General features: G+C 33.9%; 1 protein-coding gene across 3 annotated transcripts in view; it reads right to left on the reverse strand.

The window, feature by feature from the left end:
• Positions 1-18779, reverse strand: part of LOC143226544 (endoplasmic reticulum lectin 1) — a 39938-nt gene extending 21159 nt beyond the window's left edge. For 2 of the 3 annotated variants that reach the window (XM_076457645.1, XM_076457643.1), the window contains exons 1-6: positions 18475-18779; positions 15829-16051; positions 8245-8334; positions 7534-7614; positions 2510-2587; positions 1536-1593 (exon numbers count right to left, since the gene is read on the reverse strand). In XM_076457645.1, the coding sequence (XP_076313760.1) occupies positions 1536-1593; positions 2510-2587; positions 7534-7614; positions 8245-8334; positions 15829-16029 (508 nt within the window). In that variant the 5' untranslated portion in view covers positions 16030-16051; positions 18475-18779. Of the gene's footprint in view, positions 1-1535; positions 1594-2509; positions 2588-7533; positions 7615-8244; positions 8335-15828; positions 16052-18322 lie in introns of all 3 variants that reach the window. The other variant, XM_076457644.1, reaches the window with a different exon arrangement.
• Between the last annotated feature and the right edge of the window lie 1799 nt (positions 18780-20578).

Genomic DNA, 20578 nt, shown 5'->3' on the forward strand with positions numbered 1-20578 from the left:
AACTTTTTAGCCTATGTCTAATATGATTACTCTATTTTCAAATACAATGACTCCCATTTATATAGTTTCTGATGCAACAAGATAGAGAATAATATCAATGAAAAGAAGGCTACATTTAACTGAAAGAATTGAAATATACAAAAAAAAACTTGTGCTATCAGCTACACACACAGGCCAGGAAGAACACCTCAACTTGCCAGATCATGTTAAAACATTAAGTTCCTTAGGCTTACTTCAATCAAGGAGCTTTAAAAACTACAAACACCAAAGTGGAAACTTCCACAATGCAACAAAAGAAGGGAGGGTTAAAAGGGTCCACAGTATCAACCCAGATGAAAAATTAAGCCTAAAATGTTTTCACAATGGAAACAAACCTCACACAGCAATTCTTGTTTTCCACACTCAATTCAAAAGTATGACACTACTCAACTTGAAAGAAAAGAAACTATCGTCATAAAGTGTTGTCTTTCTTTCCTAATAACTAGCTTTATTCAATACAAATTTTGAGCCTAATGCCTTATATACTTTTTTTTTTTTATGTTAGATTCTAAGTTCTGAACTTCACATGACATTACATTACAGACATGTAATACCAACTAAACTTTATCTTGATACTTTTTGGTTTAACAAAAGAATGCTTGTTTATTGAAAAAGAATATACTTTTTCTTTCTAAACAGAACTGCAGTATTCCATACTGATACGTCACACTATCCAATAAAAAGATAGTACAGTGAGATGTATATTTATATTGCTTCTTCATATAGAAGATTTTCTTTTAATATGGCACTTGAAGGAGGTTGGCATTAACTAGACCAGGCCTCCCAGCAGTGTCAGCTGCTAGACTTTACAATAAAGACTAAATTTGACAAATTACAGGTTAATTTTAGCTATGTCTCTCTTCATGGAAGCATTTTATTGTAACCAAGTACTACAGAACCAAATGTATACTTCAAACTTTGTTGTGTTCCACCTTCCAAATAACAATTGAATATAAGTGTTCTTTCCTTGTAAATGAGTATATTTATTTCAAATCTCACTATTTGAGCTTCCACACATGATATCTCTGAAGTAGCCACTCATAACTTCTATTGCATTTAATTGGAAAAATCATTTAACTTATAGGTCTCGTTCTCACACTATGTGTCATTGGCCAAAGTGTCTTCTTCAGAGCACACATATGGCAGCTACAACTAAGAACTAAATTTTAAATGAAGAGCAAAAATATTATATTTCTTTCAATATACAGTTTTTTTCTTTACAGACTAGTGCCTTACAATACATGCTCTTATGCACTTCAAATAGTTCTTTGAGCAACCATACAGGTTTAAGGGATTGCTTGTTGGATCTGTGTAGTGGTAATGGTTCTTTGGTGAATTCTTCAATAACTAAACATCAAAACCGTGTACCTGTAGTGGAAGCCATGTATAAATTATCAAAGTATTTTTTACGGAGTATTATCTCTATTTCTGTTAATATTTAAAAACAAAACAATGTTGTGATATACAATTAGCATAAAGTAAAAAAAATCTTATACCATCTTTTTCAAACTGCTTGATATCGTATTTTCCCAAGAAATATTCCTGAACATGTTTCTACAAGGGGGAAAAAAACAAAAGTATACATATATACAAGCATGTCCAGAGAAGTTTTCATTCTAAATAATTTGAAAAGTGTCAAGTGAAAGAAAACACCAGAAATCTGATATTTAAGTGTATTTTTAATAATCAGAAACCTTGCAACTTCTTCCAATGACACAGTTGGATGTACTACTTATTATGCTCTTTGATAACTAGTAAATAATGTCATTCAGATAGATTTTAATTTTTTTTGCCGATTTACTAGAAGTAGTTGGTATCTTTTTAAACAGGATGTGAATAGACCATAAATTTGTACTAATCATTTAACATAAACAAAGATGACAATGGTTTGTCAGTAAGAGGCTCATACTTGTTTTACCCCATTTCTGTGTCAGCCCTCCTTCCGAAAGTGAGATTATATTCACTTCAAATGATGGGTATAGGGACTCCTATAAACTGTGGGATTTATTCTCATTTGAAAAAATAATGGTAATGGCTACTGATGTAGGTAATATAGAATTGTTGTATGTTTTATATGGGCCTTTACCTGACTTGAAAGTGTGGTATTGTGATGGTTCTCGGTCCAGGAACTAGCGATCAAATAATCAAACACCTAAACTAGCCAGTTGGGTAAACATTGGTATTGTATGAATAAAAATGTTTGTATAATTTGCACATTTGTATTTCTTTTTCTCAGTCCATTTTCAAACTTATTTTCTTCTTAATATTTCATGAAACTATTGTTTATCACAACTACTTTTAGCTTTTCTGTTGAACATTAGTTTAACTTAAAAGGATCAACCCGTAACTATTTATAATTTACTACAGTTGGAGGTTACAGTATATAGAGTACTAAAATGTTAACATTTTCACAGGATTTTAGCTAAACTAAATTAAAAATAAGAAGAAAAAAATTAGTGGCATAACTTACCTTACTTAATGCATTTTCTTCATGATATTGCCTAAGGAAGCGTCCGTGGCAAAGTTCATAGGTCCAGTATTGTTCCAGCTACAAACAAAGTTGTCATAAAAGTTAATTCAGAACTATTTTACTGAAATAAAAATATGAGCCTTGGTGACACCAAATACAAAACAGTTATTTTTCAGGCTAATTTCTCTGTTAATCATTTACAAATCTGCTTCGTATGTCAAACAGCCATAAATTCCACAATTAAATAACTCTAGCAAAGACCTTTAAATTCATTTCTCTGTATAATAACAAGCTATCAAAATACTATTCTCACTGTATGAACATGTTTCTATAGAAAGTAATTAGTGTAAAAGGAGGTCACTATAATAAATCATCAATATATCTTCTGTACAAGCATGAAACTAAAATAAAAAATGTAATCTTATTGCAAGTTCAGGAAAAACAAACTTTATACTACACCTATACACTCAGTGGTCACTTTGTTAGGTACACCTACTCTTTAATGCACGTGGCCGAACACCAAATCATGCAGCCGCAACTCAATATACAAAGCACACAGACAGCTGTTGTTCGAACAAACATTAAAATGGGGAAAATGCATGATCTAAGCAACTTTGACTGTGGAATGATTATTGGTGGCAGACATGGTGGTTCCAGCATCCCAGAAATTGCCAACTTCCTGGGATAATCATGCACTAGTCTCTATGGTTTCCAGAAAATGGTACAAAAAAACATCCAGTAAGCAGCAGTTCTGTTGGCAAAAACACCTTGTTAATGAGAGAGGTCAGAGGAGAACTGCCAGACTCATTCAAGCTGACAGGAAGGCCACAAATACTCAAATAACCACTCTTTACAACAGTGGTATGCAGAAAGGCATCTCTGAATGCAAAACATGTCGAACCTTGAAGTGGATGGGCTACAGCAGCAGAAGACCACACTGGGTTCCAGTTCTGTCAAGTAAGAACAGGAGGATGGGGTTACAGTGGGCACAGGATTACCAAAACTACACAATTGAAGATTGGAAAAAAATCACCTGGTCTGACAAATATATTGATCTCTTTTGTGACATGCAGACATTAGGGTCTGAATTTGGCATAAACAGCATGAATCTATTGTGCCTTGTGTTATCAGTATAGGCTAATAGTGGTGATGTAATATCCTCTTGGCACACAAACACCTTAACATAATTGAACATCATTTGAATGCCACAGCATACATGAGCATTATTACTGATCATGTGTATCTATTTATGGCCACAGTCTAGTCATTTTCCAAAGGCTACTTCCAGCAGGATAATGCACCACGTAACAAAGCATGCATCATCTCAAGCTTGTTCAATGAACATGACAGTGACTTCAGTGTATGCCAGTGGCTTGCAGAGTCCCTGGATTTCAATCCAGTATAGCACTTTTTGGATGAGGTGGAATGGGAGGATCATAGCATAAATGTGTGGCCAATAAATATGCAGGAACTGTGTGATACTATTGAGCCAGCATGGACCAAAATACCTAACAAATATTTCCAGCAACCTGTTGAGCACATGCTACAAAGAATTCAGGCTGTACTGAAGGCAAAATGAGGTCCTACCTAGTAATATAGGTTTGTTTTGTTTTCAATTTCATGCAAAGCTACACGAGGGCTATCTGCACTAGCCATTCCTAACTTAGGAGTATAAGACTAGAGGGAAGGTAGCTAGTCATTACCACCCACTGCCAACTCTTGGGCTACTCTTTTACCAACAAATAGTTGGATTGACCATCACATTATGATGTCCCATGGCTGAAAGGGCAAGCATGTTACGTGTGACAGTGATTCAAACCCATGACCCTCAGATTACGAGTTGAGTGCCTTAACCACCTGGCCATGCCGAGCCAGTAATATAGGTATACTTAATAAATTGGCTACTGAGTGTGTCTGTATAGATATATATATATATTAATAAACAGTCTTTCTAGCTTTGTCATGGTTAATATACAAAAGTTGTGTACATTAACCCTTACGAAACTGCAAGAGCAAAATGTTGGTTAACTCTTTTGCAATGGGCTCAGTATAACATACGCAAATTCATCTACACATTTGCATATGTTAAGTACTTGTACTATAACTTTTGATACATCTGTATTTTCACAAAATTTGGTAGACGTTTAGTAAATATTACAATATTTTTGTATGCAACAAAAAATGAGATTTATTAATGAAATATTTTTGCTAAAGATTTATTCGTGAAAACATGCTGTTTCAGCCTGAGTGCAAGGTGACTTCATGTTATGATTAAAAAACTATTCTTCATTCCAAAAATCTAAAATATTTGTGTAAAATAAATCCTCCTAAACACAATTCAAACACTTATTTTCAGTAAGACTTTATATTTAATATTATTTACTATACCCTAAGTATATGGAGTCTAACTTGACCAATCTCGTAATCATCATAATAAAATTAGGAAATAAATATAAATTAAGCTTTCTTCATACTAAAATGACTACATATTATAATATGTAAATACAAATGTTTAGTCTAAGTAGTTTAAGTCTCATAAAGCTATATGTTTACTTTTTTTTTTTATTAGATTGGCCTGCCAGTCGTACTTGGCTAGCATTACAAAACTTGCATTGATGAGGTGCACATGCACTCCTGTTACATATCCAATAACATAAAACTGACCTTTAGTCTTCCCTGTCTTAGATATGTTTTAGTGGACTAGTATTTTGTAATATACAGTCACAATTCAATTATTATACATGTCTACATATTATTGCTATTTATTTACCTTAAATAACTGTAGTGATACTACAGAATTCTGCTATAATTTATTAAGCTTAGTAACTAAGATGTATTTAGGTTTAAAAGAATATGAAACTTTGAGTAGACTAAAGACACAGCCTACTTCACTGAAATCTTCGTTCAATTGAAATGGCCGAGAAAACTCCATTCTAAGCCATCGATTGGTTATTTACATGCCATATACTGAGAGTACACGTATATAAGAAACTATTTCCAAACATAGAAAGGGGTGAACGTGGCCACTGTGTCAGTACACAAGCCATATCTCAGCCAAATAAAAAAAAAGGAGGTTTTTATTTTATATTCTAGCTTGTTAATATTGGTAATTTGAGTTTCTAATTTGTACAAAACTATAGACTTTGTATTCTGACATCACAAACATCTAATTTTAAACAGTTACATTCAACATACCACGTGACTCACTAAAACCTATATTTACGCACATTCTTTTAATATTTACTTCGAAATTATGAAAGTAACTCATGTGCAATATTAAACTTTGAATTACAGTTTAAATTTTGATTCCAAACTTATTGACATAAATTCATAAAATAGTAGTTCAATAAAAGTTTGAATGCAAATCCACAAATGTAATAACATGGCCTTTGACCCCTGATCTGTTGCAGAAGGGTTAAAATAATAAAGTTATGAATATATCTGAAGTATGAAGGCCTTCTTTTAAACTTTTTAACAAAATGTGTAAATCCCTTAAGGATTTACTACAAATTCTGAAAGATAATGAAACATTACTCAGTATGAGCATATCACTATGGTGAGTCATTACTATTTACTGCATATGAGCATATCTCTATTTAAGTCAGTACTTTTTACTGTGTATGAGCATATCGCTATGGTAAGTCATTAATATTTACTGCATATGAGCATATCGCTCTGGTAAGTCATTAATATTTACCGCATATGAGAATATCGCTATGGTAAGTCATTAATATTTACTGCATATGAGCATATTGCCATGGTAAGTCATTAATATACTGTGTATGAGCATGTCAATACATTAAGTCATCAATACATACTTTGTATAAACATAATAGGATAATAATATAACTACCCTTAAGAATAGAGTTTCTGAAAATTCTACAATTATATTTACAATTACCAATAATCTTACTTATGATAAATAGATAGATTACTAAAGGCTTTCATGAATACTGTACCTGAGGTCATCAGTTTGATACACTTATTACAAGCAATGTTACTGGCTGCTCACTCAACAACCCTGACAAGGTTGGTTTTGCTTAGTGATATAACAAAATTCCACAGCGAAAGGAATGGACTTGGAGAAATCACATTGTCTATCACATGTAGCTAATGTGGTATTATTATTTAAATAATTAATGGTATATGTTGCAATCTAGTTAATATTATAAATAACTGAAACATAAGTTACAGAATCACATACTTACTTGGGTCTTAGTTTGTTTGAACTTCCAACTAGATGTCTACAGAATAGCCTGTTTGAATATAAGATTGTTAGGGTATTTGGTCCAGTTTTACCAATTTCAATCCACCATTTCATTTGAGGGTGACCTCACCAGTGAAAATCTATTGAACTGTGAAACTTATAAACAAACAAGCCAAAGTGACCATTTCTTAAAAGTGGAAACATGAAGTAACAAATGTTAGCATAGAATTTGAGGAAAGCGAAATAGAACAGATATAAATTGCTAAGTTGTGATAAACATTTGGACTTAGACTGGAATATGTGTGGTTACAATATAAAATGCTATTTATATATTACAATGACTGTATTAACTACTTCATCTATACAAAGTAAATGACTACATCATGATAACTGACTTATGGTAGATAGAGTGAAAGGTTACATGCTTAAGTGAGTGTTGGAGTATACATGTAAAGAATAAAGAACATTATTTAAATTCTGTACTGACCATGCTAATTATCCAGCACTTGCACTGACTCATTGACCACACATTGAAAAGCAATTATGTTATGGTCAAAGGTCAGATTCCTCTCATGCTTGATGATGAGAAAATCACTTGAAGTAAAAATGTATCTCTGAATGGCTGGTATGGTAGTAAAACTTTTACTTGTAAAGCAAAGAACATTTTGACCTTCCTAGGTCATTTTCAGCTTAACCTGTTAGAACATGTCAGTACAATACATCACCAATACTTACTCTATTAGAGCATGTCACTACAATAAGTCACCAATACTTACTCTGTTAGAGCATGTCATTACAATACTTCACCAATACTTACTCTGTATGAACATGTCACTTGGTTGAACAGTGGTTTCAGAAGTTGGTAAGGAGAGATATCAGCATGGTTGTATCTATCTTTCTAAACCAATTAAAAACACAGAAGTTATAAAGTCTGACGACAGTAGTGTGTGAAACTTCACACTTTACAAGTTTAGTTTTCTTTATAACAGCACATCACAAGCTTCTTTTGGAAACATATAGCCCCTGTTTAATAATCACTTTGGTAATTAAGTTTCACTAGAATAAAGATAATTATTAATTATTTGACACTTAGGCTTCCGTTTTATCAGTTAGCAGTTTATATGTAATTATTTACTTTCAAGAAATCTGAAATGTTCTGTTTGCCTTTTTTGGTTTAATAAACACTTCCTGTTTATCACCTAAATGTTATCTAAACTACCTGTATCAACAGTAACACTCTGAAAAAGTGACTTCATATGTCTACAGGCTTATCCTTTGTTTGATAAATTTTATCTTTTAGTAATGTCAAGGATACATTCAGTATCGTTTGAATTACTTATTGCACTAAATACATTTTCCAAGACCTGTATATTCCACTCATACACTATATAAAAGTACATAATTATTAACTGAATTATATATGAAAACACATTTTCTTGAGCCTGTTCATGCGATCTCACCTTATAGTAGAAATACTGTCAAAAGCATAAAATATTGGTAAAATCAATATCCATCATACACAACAAACCTGATTAGAATTTGTCAAGGATGGAACGATACACTTGTATTTTTCATTGTCTACTGTTGTCATCCACAAGGAGCTAGTTTCTTCTCTATCCTACAGAAAAATATAAAGACAACCTAAAAAACACACAACTTAAATAAGTTTTACTTAGCTTCCTTAGAACTTGAAAACAAGTTTCCTTGCATTAGCATTTTACATTTAATAGTCCAAGCATTGTCATTCAATGATTACATATTATACATTGAATTTGTACACACAATACATACTTTTAACAAAGAAAAACAGCTCTTAACAGTATTCATGTACATAACATATATAATACTTGTATTTTTCTCACCATTATGTGATATATGGCATTAAGAGAGTTTGGTAGATAAAAATAAGAGGGAACTCTCAGTAGCTGCAACACTTCAAGTTCTTTTAGGCAGGATTACAGTAAATTAACCTATAAGACCCTTTTCCATTCTTATTAGTTTTCTTGTTTGTGCTCCAGCAACACCAAGTGTGAGATGCATATACATATCCGATTTGATTTTTGTACACATCAGAACATCTATCAGCCTACTCTTAAATTTAATTTTTTAAAAAGGACTGGAGTAAACTATGAGATCTTGGGCACGATCAAATGTATCAGTCAAAAAAGTTTAACCTTGTGAGTCCAAAACTATAATTAAATTTCAAATCTGTTAAAAAATGACTGAGATACAAGCTTACCAGTGCTAGAAAAACTCAGAGCTATTCAATGAGCCACCCATGACTAAAACTGACAAAACCTTAGCACTTTTCAATATATGGGTCCTGTGCCCCTGTTTTCTTCAGTTGGTAATAGTGTTGGTTTTATCATTTTTGTTTCATGTTTTTTTCACAAGCACTAGATATTCACTGCACAAAGTTTATGTTAAACAACTTTTTTGTTGCTCCATACTGATCATACAATGTTTTTTTAATTTGGTTTTTTAATATGATTAAAGAATAACTTATTATTTTTAAATGTATTCTGAACTTTAACACTTCTGAGAGAATACTGTTATTCTATAGTTTTTCAAAACAAGAAGCACCAGTATAAGAAGTATTTGTTAAAAACAAATGGTACAAGCAACCAACATGTTAGAATTTTGTTTCAAAATTGAACTGTATGTTTTTGAATTTTGTGCAAAGATACATGAGGGCTATCTGCACTAGCCATCCCTAATTTAGCAGTGTAAGACCAGAGGGAAAGCAGCTAGTCACCACCACCCATCACCAACTCTTGGGCTACTCTTTTATCAACAAATAGTTGGATTGACCATCACATTATAACTACCCCACAGTTGAAAGGGTGAGCATGTTTGGTGTGATGGTGATTCAAACCCACAACCCTCAGATTACGAGTCAAGTGCCTTAACCACTTGGCTATGCCAGGACTCTGAATTGAATTACTTTAATCATTACAAATACTGATTTGTTGTTATATCAAATGGTGAAACAAGATTAATTAACAATTTAAACCTTAGAAAATGAATCTCCAAACAACTATCAAATAGGGTGACCAGATATCCCAGTTTCACCAGGACAGTCCCAATTGAATGGTTGTCTGTCTCAGTGTTTTAAGAGATCTTCTGAGGCACAAAAACAACTTGATTTTATGGTAAAGACATCAAACTGTCAGTCACATCAAATTAATGTAATAGGCCAATTTGGTTTGCTCACTGTTGTAACAAATGCTCTCTGTCATGATATAAAAGACTGTTTAACATAGATATTATTATTTAGTTGATTTTGTGAATGAATATTGTATGATTAAGTTTTTTATTATGAGACAGCTAAAAGCAGATGATTATTAGAAGTTGTGTTTGTAACTTGATGTTGAGATTATAGAAAGCAGATGATTTAGTAATAAACTTAAATATATGAGATGAGTGGGAAACAGCACAAAGACAACAGCAGAAGAGAATAAAGTCATGACCAAGGAAAAATTCAGTGTGAAGTTAATTTTGTAGAAGTGATAGGCCTAACATTTAATATTTTGGAGTAAAACTAACAGTTTGAAAGGAAATAAGAAAAATAATTTATTGTGTCACAGTAACTGAGTGCACTTTCACAAAAGAAACAGAGGATATTTTGAAGGAAAAAGACAAAACGATTACTGGAAGAGCACAATATAACTGGTAACTCATGCTACAACTAACTGTTAGTGAATCATACACAGAATAGCATGATCGAAATAAAGTAAGATAGTTTGGCTTGTTGACTGAAATTTTTAAGTACTTAAAAGGGCCTAAGTGATCTTTTGACAAAAAGAAAAGAGCCATGCAGTGTTGATATCCATATGACCACTATAGTATAAAGAATTTGTTGTACATATATTTAACTAGTTTGAATATATATAATTTTGAAAACAAGTGTAGAGTGTACTGTTCATCTAACTTTTAATTTATCACCAGCAAGTCACAGATACCTACTGTAAAAAATCTCAAGCCAGCAACAACACAGTATATATTTATACTATAAAGAAGTATATGCATTTTAACATCTGAAATTGGTGAACATAATCTATAATTTCTGACACTCTCCTGCTGCCATGCTCTCAAGAGTTCCGTCTGTGTATGGTAAGAAACCCAAGCCTGAATGTGAAAACAATTAAGGCAGTGGTCATTGTCAAAATACACCTTACATAGTCAGGTATTTTCAGTGAATGGATCATCAGCATGAGCTTTCCCACTCATTTTGCTACCATGGTCACCAGATACCATATCTTTGGTTTTCTGGTTATAGAAATCTCTGAAAATATTGCTGTACCATAACAGTTCAAGCAATTCTTCCCACTCAGAGTTGGTCAGTTCCATACACGTGTGCAAAATGTTACCATATTTCAAATTCTGGAAGGTGTTCCTAAGAGAACAATGGTATTATGATACTTATTGTTACGAGTTAAACCGATTTAGAAAAATGTTAAATGCTTTTTCTTCATATTTTATAATGTTACACTTACATCTAGATTTCAGATGAATTTTCAAATATGACATAGTAATTTCAGTATGATGTCCAGTGATTGCATGTACTCACAAAACCTGCTAGCATGTGCTACAGTTTTTCAAGTTATAAGCAACAGAATGAATACAACACAATTCATCCCATATAAAGCTCACTATTGGTGGGAATTAATAAGAAAATAACCACTGGGCTCATTATGGTTGGTTGGTTGATTTAGTGTTTTATGGCACAAAGTAGCTAGGCTATATGCACCAAAAGTCCAGTAAAAAGGTAAAAATAAATTAAATGTAGTACAATACATAAAAGGAAATGAAGGTAAAACAAAACAGCATTGAAAAACAGAAAAAGCATAAAACCAATGTTGACATCTAGTCTACAATGTGAAGAGAGAAACCAGAGTAAGAGAAGTTGTAAACAATTTTCTCTACCATAATGATCATAACATGCCAGGAAGACTAACAGGTAAGTACAAGAACCACAGTCAATCACCTGAAGTTGACTTTTCCAGTCCTGGTTCTGGGTTATGTGTCATAACAGCCATTATCAAAAGGTAAAGTAATAAAAGTTTTAAAAGACATGTAGCAAAATCCTTATAATAATTAGCCAAATGTCCAGTAAAAAGGTAAAAGTAAAATAAATGTAGTAAAAGTCATAAAAGGAAATGAAGGTAAAAACAAAACAGCAATTAAAAACATAAATTGCATAAAACCAATGTTGACATCCAGTCTACAAAGTTGTAAAGGACTTCCTGTAGCAGAATGGTAATGATCATAACCTGCCAGGATGACTAACAGGTTGTTCAAACAGCAGTGTTAGTCACCTGAAGTTGGCCTTTCCAGTCCTGGTGTTGAGTTATTTAATGTTATGGCCATTTTCCAATTTCAAATTGAACTAGAGAGAGATTGAGACCACAATTAAAAAGGTGTAATGAATGAATATCAAACACTTAAATGACATTAAAAAGATTAATGGCCATAAAAAACTAAAAACTTTATCAAGGTGGACAGTGTCACCATCACCAATAACACTGTTCAATGTTACAGACAAACCCTGGGACAGAACATGTTTAAAACAGTGCCGTCTTTGAGAGTCGTAACGATGGCAAAAAAGTAAAATGTGGCTTACAGTGATTTAAGTGTTACACAAACTACACACTAGTGCAACAGTTCCAGATAAAAGAAAATGATGAGTTAAAAAACTGTGACCAATGTGTAGTCTAGCTAGAACAAATTCCTCCTTCTGAACCTTATGGAAGCTAGACAGCCAAAGTCCAATATAGGGTTTTATTTGTAAAAGCTTGTTGTCACATTGCTCACTCCAAGTTGACTGCCAGCTGGCATGGAGCCAAGCCTTGAATACAGGACCATAGTCCATGTACGGAATAGGCACAGTGGTGATAGTGCCAGAGCAGATAGATTTAGCTGCCGTGTCTGCAAGCTCATTCCCGCGAATACCAACGTGGCCTGGTATCCAGAAAAACTGGATAGAAGTAGCTGTTAATGAGAAATGGGCCAGTCGGTTTTGAATATCAGCGAGAACAGGATGTGAGCCAACATGAAGCGATTCCAGGGCCAGTAAAGAACTAAGCGAGTCAGTATAAATAGTGCAGTTGGAGTACTGTTTAGCTTCAATATGAACCAGGGCAAGAGATATGACGTACAGTTCAGCAGTGAACACAGAAGCTGTAGAGGGGTTCTGCGCTCAACCACCAAACTGCAACAAACCATGGCAAAGCCCACAGAGTTACCTAATTTGGAACCATCCTTATAAATTGGAATGGAAAGATTGTTTGAAAGATGTTCAATAAATAAAAGATGGTACTTTCAATCGGGAGTATCTGCCTTTCTCAGATGATTTAAAGAAAGGTCACATTTGGGGACTGTAATAAGCCATGGTGGGATGGGCTGACCAGTGGATTCTGCAATGTTGTCCAAGGACAGACCCAATTCATGCAATTGTGCCTGGATGCGAAGGCCAAAAGGAGCAATGGCAGATTGTCTGTTCTGAAAAATTATGGCCCACTGAGGAAGGAAAACACATCCCTAGGTGGGATGCTTTGGTAAGGAACTAAGTTTTGAAGAATATAGTAAAGACAGTTGCAAACGGTGAAGGTGCAGAGAAGGTTCATGAGATACTATATATAAGCTCTGAACTGGGGAGGTACAGAAAGCCCCAGTGCAGAGTCGAAGTCCTTAATGATGAATGGGGTCCAGCATCTTTAAGGCCGAGGGTCTGGCAGAGCCATAGACCATTGATCCATAGTTGAGTTTTGATTGAATAAGAGCACGATATATCTTTAACATAGAACATCGATCCACTCCCAAACTGGTGGTAGAAAGGACACAGAGGATGTTCAGTGCTCTTGTGCATTTGACCTGTAGCTGCTTTAAGTGTGGTATGAAGGTTGGCTTACAGTCAAAGATAAGCCCCAAGAACTTGGTCTCAGGACTACTGGCAGCAAAACTTCACCGATACGGAGTTCAGGATCAGGGTGAATACCCCCGTTGGCAGCAAAAGTGCATGCAAATGGTTTTAGAGAGAGAGAAATTAAAGCCATTTGCCGTGGTCCACTTCAGTACAAGATTGAGGGCATGATCGAACGAATTACTGTTTTGCATCTTGGGGTGGGAAAAAAGAAGAAATGCCTGTATTTGAAACCAAAGGATGTGGATCTTGGGGTTTGTTGGAATGTATGGGAGGAACAGAGATGGGTGTAGAAGTTGATTCATCAACTTTTATAACCATGGAGGTCAAAAGGCTTTTCATTTGTTTTGAAAATGATTCTCTTGGAGGCACAGAGAGATTTGTCTGCACTTCCACTGCAATTGTGGAATAAAGTGCAGCAGCATATGTTTGAGATGAAGTGGCGGACAGCAATTTCCGAGACTCAGGATAACTAATGTTATGAGTCATTTTCGAACATTGCACCTCTTTTTCCTCCAACCATTTTGGGCAAGAACAAAAGTAGGAAGGGTGAGAAACATTGCAGTTGACACAATGTGGGTCCCTGTCACACTCTTAGGCATCATGGTTCTTGCCACCACAACGAGCACGTCAGGGAACCACGACATGACGTCTTTGAGTGGCCGGACCTCTGAGATTGGAAACATCGGAGAGGGTTTGGATTGTATGGCCATACCCTATAATTTAGATAACCTGCCTTGGTGGTGGCAGGTGCACGTGATGATGTAAATGTCAAAACGAGGGTATTTGTTGGCAGTGTAACTCCATCTTTGCGAGTGGAGATGCGCCTCACTGCAGAAACTACTTGAGTGGAGAAACCAGCGAGAATCTCTGACTGGGGGACGTTCTTCAAATCCCTCTCAACAATAACTCCTTGTGAGGAATTCAAGGTAGCATGAGGAGAAACTGCAATAGGTACATCCCCAATTGCCTTTGAATTCAAGAGGAGTTCACTGTATTGGGACGTGGATGTTTCAACCAATATGTTTCCTGATCGAAGCTTCTTTACTGACTTTGGAGAGCCAGCAAGTCCCTCTAGTTCCTTCTGAATAAAAAAAAGGGGACATTTGCTCTAAAGGTTTTTCTGAAAGAGAAGTTAGTATAATAAAATGAGGTATGTGTGTTACAGATGTTCAAGATTGCTGCTCAGAGTCTTCAAGACGTGATTGTTTACCTGTTGACTGTTTTTTCACTATTTTATTTAAATTTTTTGTTGGAGGATCCATAGGAAAAAAAGAAAAATTTGGTACCCACTGACCCCACCCACCATGGAGCCCTACGAGGGGATACACTACAATGTCATGCAAGGACATTGCAGCAATGCCAGGGTTTCGTGAGCACTATACCCAAACACCAGCATTAAGCACAATGTCCACAACACCCGTTGAGAACTTCCAACATTGGTACTTGGTTGACTCTAGCCCAAGAGGACCAGCCGATTGACCCAAGGGGCCCACCCATCTACAGGAATTCAAGGCCAAAGTGGTGTGTTAGGGTTGGACCCCTCAACCACCAGGATCCTCTCCTCCCCTTCACGGGTCCCCATGCACGGCAAACACGTGGGTGGATGTTTAGATCCCAGAGGTGGTAACCAGAAAGAACAGAACCTTCGCTGGGAGGTACCCTCACCATGTACAGGAATCCACACCGAGGGGCTGGGCTCATTAATCAATTACATTCACCCAAGAGATTATTCTTACTAGACTTAATAGTACAAAAAAAAAGGAAACATTAATTTTGAGTAATTCTTTACTTCATGTGATGTTAATCAACTTAACCATTATTTAAATTAATTATCAATTAGTGCCAAAACTGCACTTGTAAACAACTGATAATTTATATTATATAAAATTTATATATTTTAACAGATGCTTGTTATTGCTATTTCCTGAATTACATGAGAAATATAAAACCAATCTGAGAGCCCAAATGAACAAATCGCTGAAAAAGTGCTTTTCTGACAAATAAAAATGATAGTTTTTCAAACATTTTGTGGACTTTTTACCAATATTAATTATTAATATTTTTGATAAGTTTTCAGTAGTACTCATTTTCTAAAACTGAATTTATCAGTAAAAACAAGAATATGTGGCAAAAGAAATATATCTATACATGTTAAGAGATGCCATGAAACAAAATACATTTGCTCACTTTTTGTTCCTTCTCAGACTGTTTTGGTGTGGGTTCAAAGTCAGATGAGTATTTGGAGTCACGGAGTTCACCAGGCCAATTAATTCGGAACAAAATATTGTCATCAAGTTCTGTAACAAAACTGCCAGCTCCCAGAAGGCATGAAGTTAAAATTAAAATCCAGTGCCAGGCTATGAAAATATGGAATTGAAATTCTTGCATTTTTCAAACTTCTAGATGTTCACTTGGAAGAAAAATGAGATTATAAAAAAAACTGTTTTGACAAAGAAAATTACAGTTAAGGGTAGTTACGAATATCAATAGAGATTAAATACTCTTTGAGATTTCTCAAAGCAATAATTTTTGGTGATATATAAAATTCTATTAGGTTGAGGAATAATTCGTGAGCATTTTTAAATAATTTCATTCAAGCATTACATGCAAGACTATACACTACTTCAATGCATGAACACATTACACCCAAAACATTTATTATGATACTTTATTTCATGTAATACCTAGGTATATAGTATGCATTGGTTTAAACGAAATTGCAAGAAATTAAATGCGAAAAGCAGATGGTGTCAAAACACTTGATTTTGTCCACTTGACATTCCATTTAATGAGCTGAAAATGAAAGCAAAAATTAAAGACATATGAAAATCAAACACACCATCTATTAGAGCAAAAAATGATCTACCAAATGACATGAAATATTTTGTGAAAGTGTTTCATTTATGAATATATTTTTTTACTTGAAAAAACGCTCACGAATTATTCCTCAACCCAATATTACACAACACCTTAATCTGCTAATAATAGCACATTTTCATGAATTAATAAAAGGGAAAAACAAAATTTAAGGGCAATAAGGTTTCTATTGGTCCACTTGTACTATACACTAAACTATGGGTGGGACTTGAGGCCAAAATGTGGGAGTAGGGGATGTGAATTTTGTGTATATGCAGTATCCCTCAAAACATTTGGAGGCACTGTTCTTTCTTACCACCCACCACAATAATCCTGCCAATGCATGAAAAACCAACTCAAAGTTAGCTCTATAATTCAAATTGTCAACCTTCCCATAAACCCTTCATGTTAACTGAATCAACCAGATCTGAAGGTAACTCATTTCATAGGCCAACTACCCTGTTAGAAAAATGAAACTTTTTGATGAAGACGGTTTCTATCACATCAAACACTTGTATCTGTATCTCCTAGTCCTATCATTAAGTATGAAAAAAAAAAAAAAAATGCACAGACACTTTCAATCATTCTGAAAAATACTTTTCACTTAATATTTTAGCTCTAATAAAGCCTTAATAAGACAAGTACAAACAATTAAATGGTCAACCTATAAAACTGGACAAAAACAATTTTGGTTCTACTTTAAATGTACAAGTTTCATCTCAGAATAAAGCATTATTGAATATACTGGGGGGCAGATATAACCAATTATACAGGTCAGTTGAGTTTGTTCCTTAGCTCTTCTAGCAGGTAGTAACAGTTAACTAGTTTTATTTTACATCCTTAAGTAAATAATGATTATTTAACCTTTACTTACAATACTGAAGTATCACTCACTTAGTTTTTGCTACCAAACTTGTTACAGTTTTTCACACTGTATTCTGTTTCACTACCTTACATGTTTAATACTACTGTTATTTTGCAAATACACTGACCTAAGGCATATTGGTGGCAATAACCTTTTGTTTCATTGTAAAAGAAACTGTCAAATGCTAAATTTGTTAAGCTCTGATATGTCTATCTCATGAATCAAATTTTTAGACTAGGTGTATCAAACGCAAGTTTCACATGTTAAATTTATTAAATAAGTTGACTTTTACTGTTGCACAGAGACTAATGAAAGAAACAGTTTGATATTTTTTGTAGTATTATCATTTTATTTCTTTTAAAGCTGATAAAATATTTTAATGTTCCATACAAATTCTACATTGTTGGTTAAGAAAAACGTGCTGTACGTCAAATCTTTCTACAGAAACTAAAATATCTCAATGCTGTTAGTAAAGTTCAAATAAGAATCTATTGTCAAACATCAGTTAATTTGTGCTTTAAGGTGATAAGAATTCGTAGTAGTACTAGTATTGGTAATAATATATGTAGCAAGCAGTAATAAAACAATGTTAGAAGTTGTTAAATTGATGAAACAATGTATTTTAAACTTTATAAGTAGACAGGTTGAATTAGCTATACATATTACCACTACCAGCTGATTTTTTAGTGTTGCCCTAGTCTATTATGTGGTCTGTTTTGATAATAACTAAATAATAATATATATATTATTAGTACTAGTAGTGTTATTCTTGGAAACTTAACATTCCTGTCCTTAACAGTCTGTTATGACTGATTTAAAAATAGTGTAGTATTATTTTTTGAAGCTTCAACATAGTACAATTTAACATTATTTCAGAACAATCTTCCGAATAGTAGCTCTAATTTTTTTTTTTTTTATTAACAGTACCTAAAACATGAATACAAACATGAAGTTACTTACAAAGGTCACTCTGAATTGACAAGTACAGAACTGTCTATATGGCCCAAACGCAAGATACCGAAATTGTACAAGAACTTACAATAACACTATATATATTATAAGTAATAATATTAGACTAATTATTAGTGTTACTAGTACTACTTTCAACTTACTTAATGATTTTTCAACGTCAGTTTTAATCGAACGAGTCAAACTTTCAAAGTGGGAGGAAACTAATATTAATAACCATGTTTAAATTTCACAGTTAAATTGATTTTATTTATACTGAACAAAATCAGTATATAAAACACATTTCAACTAAACTAAGATTAGAACGTAAGCTCTACAACAGGAAAAGTCTTATCATTCTAGTCATTTTGGATTGGACCACTTTCTACTACTTCAGAAAAACACCACGTTTCTACCACATCAACAAGCTATAAAATGCTTCGTTGGTATACCAGCCATCTGTTGACGAAACTGGTATAAGAAAAACATTCCGATCAAAACTCACTATTCATTTGGCCATCAATATGGTTGATTATTTGTAATTAAATATACTATTTTAAGTTTATACTTATTTTCATTGCTGTTAATAGCCATAATTTTTAATGCATTTATGATTATTATTGATTTTATTATTTTGAAAGGTATTTTACATTATTAATTTAGTACATAGAAATAGGACTTGGATTTTCTAGACTTGTCAAGCTTCTTGAGATATTATTGGGTTCATGCCTCAAAATATCCTTAAAACTGGAGAATTTACAACATTTTAAGATATTTTCAAGTGCTTCAAGGAATAAGAAATATAATTTGATAAAAAGTACATGTAAGACCTGCATGCAATATGGAAAAAAAAGTTATGCACATTTAGTAAATGCACAAGTTATATAAAAAGGTTTGACCATGAAAGGAAATGTATATGTCAAGTATAAACTATAGTGCATTCCAGGCAGTATTGGAAACCCCATTGTTTACCTTATTTACAAAAAAAGATATAGCTGTGGTAAACAGAAAGTTACAAAAAAGTTTATGTTAATTTCATTAAAGGCAGAAGGTGAACTGTATAAAAATATTTGGAAAGGAAACCGAAGACTCTTGACGGAAAGAAAATAAGGAGAAATACATCTAGATAGGTGGCGAATTCACAACTTTTAGCATAACCAATGAATAATAAGTTTTGGTTTGATAAAACAGTGAATATCAGCCAATCATCCGAAAAATCTACTTACAAGAACAGCATGTAGAGCTTATTGAATGCTCGTAGAAATACTGAAAAATTAATATAAAAAGTTCAGTTTCTAGCCAAAAAATAGAATCTCTTGGTTCCTATAAAGAAATTAACAAACCTGTTGCTGATTGCAGGGGCTTAGATTTTTTACACCGATGGGGGATGATTTTTGCAACCACTTATGTAGACTGTTCAATTTTCAGATTGGTAATCTCTGATTACGTGAACTTGAAAGCTGTAAACATGCAGTCACAGAGTAATCTTGTTGCCACGATACTTCAAGGTTTCCATGTAGGTTTGTATAAGTGAGGTGTTGTGAACAGTTTTCAAAATGTTAATAGAACAAAGACAAATGTGTCACAAATTAACTGCCACATGAATTAGTCCTCTAGTCTACACGTTCCCAAACGTAGACCTCCTTTGTGATGATCTGTTTATTAATTCTTTCATAAGCTCATCCATATTTATCTTGTCGGCCTCATCTTTGTGAGTGTGACAAACTGCCACATGGTTGAGGCGGCACTGAGACATAGTTGACCTTAACCACGTCTTCAACTGTCTTAATGGAGAAAAGCTGCGTTCACATTCGCAGCTGGATACTGGACATACAAGCAAAATTTTCATGAGAAGAAACACTTCACTAAACATTTACTGGCTTGTTTCATGCATTTTACAGTAAGCATCCTTCGCATCTTTCAAATATACTGCTTTTGTTGTTCATTTGAACATGGACAGCTGAAACTCGAGCCGTTGTGCAGATATTTCTGGATAGAAGTTTATAACCGAGTTGTCAATCTTGCCAGATGTGATCATGTTCTCAAGTGCTAGATATTGCCCCGAGTCACTGTTGTCTGCATTGAATCTAGTGGTCAGGTGTTCTATGACTTTGTCCACAAATTCAAAATATTGGATTCTGTAGTAATCTCTAGCTGTTGCAGAATGGTGTGCTGAGCCATCACCTGTGATCCTTCTGAAGGGTCTACGAATGTGTGGTAGTTCAATAGGCACCAGATCTAGGGAAGTTACCTTTTTGTCAGCTTCAT

The sequence above is a fragment of the Tachypleus tridentatus genome, chromosome 9, assembly GCF_004210375.1.
Source record: "Tachypleus tridentatus isolate NWPU-2018 chromosome 9, ASM421037v1, whole genome shotgun sequence".
Taxonomy (NCBI): domain Eukaryota; kingdom Metazoa; phylum Arthropoda; class Merostomata; order Xiphosura; family Limulidae; genus Tachypleus; species Tachypleus tridentatus.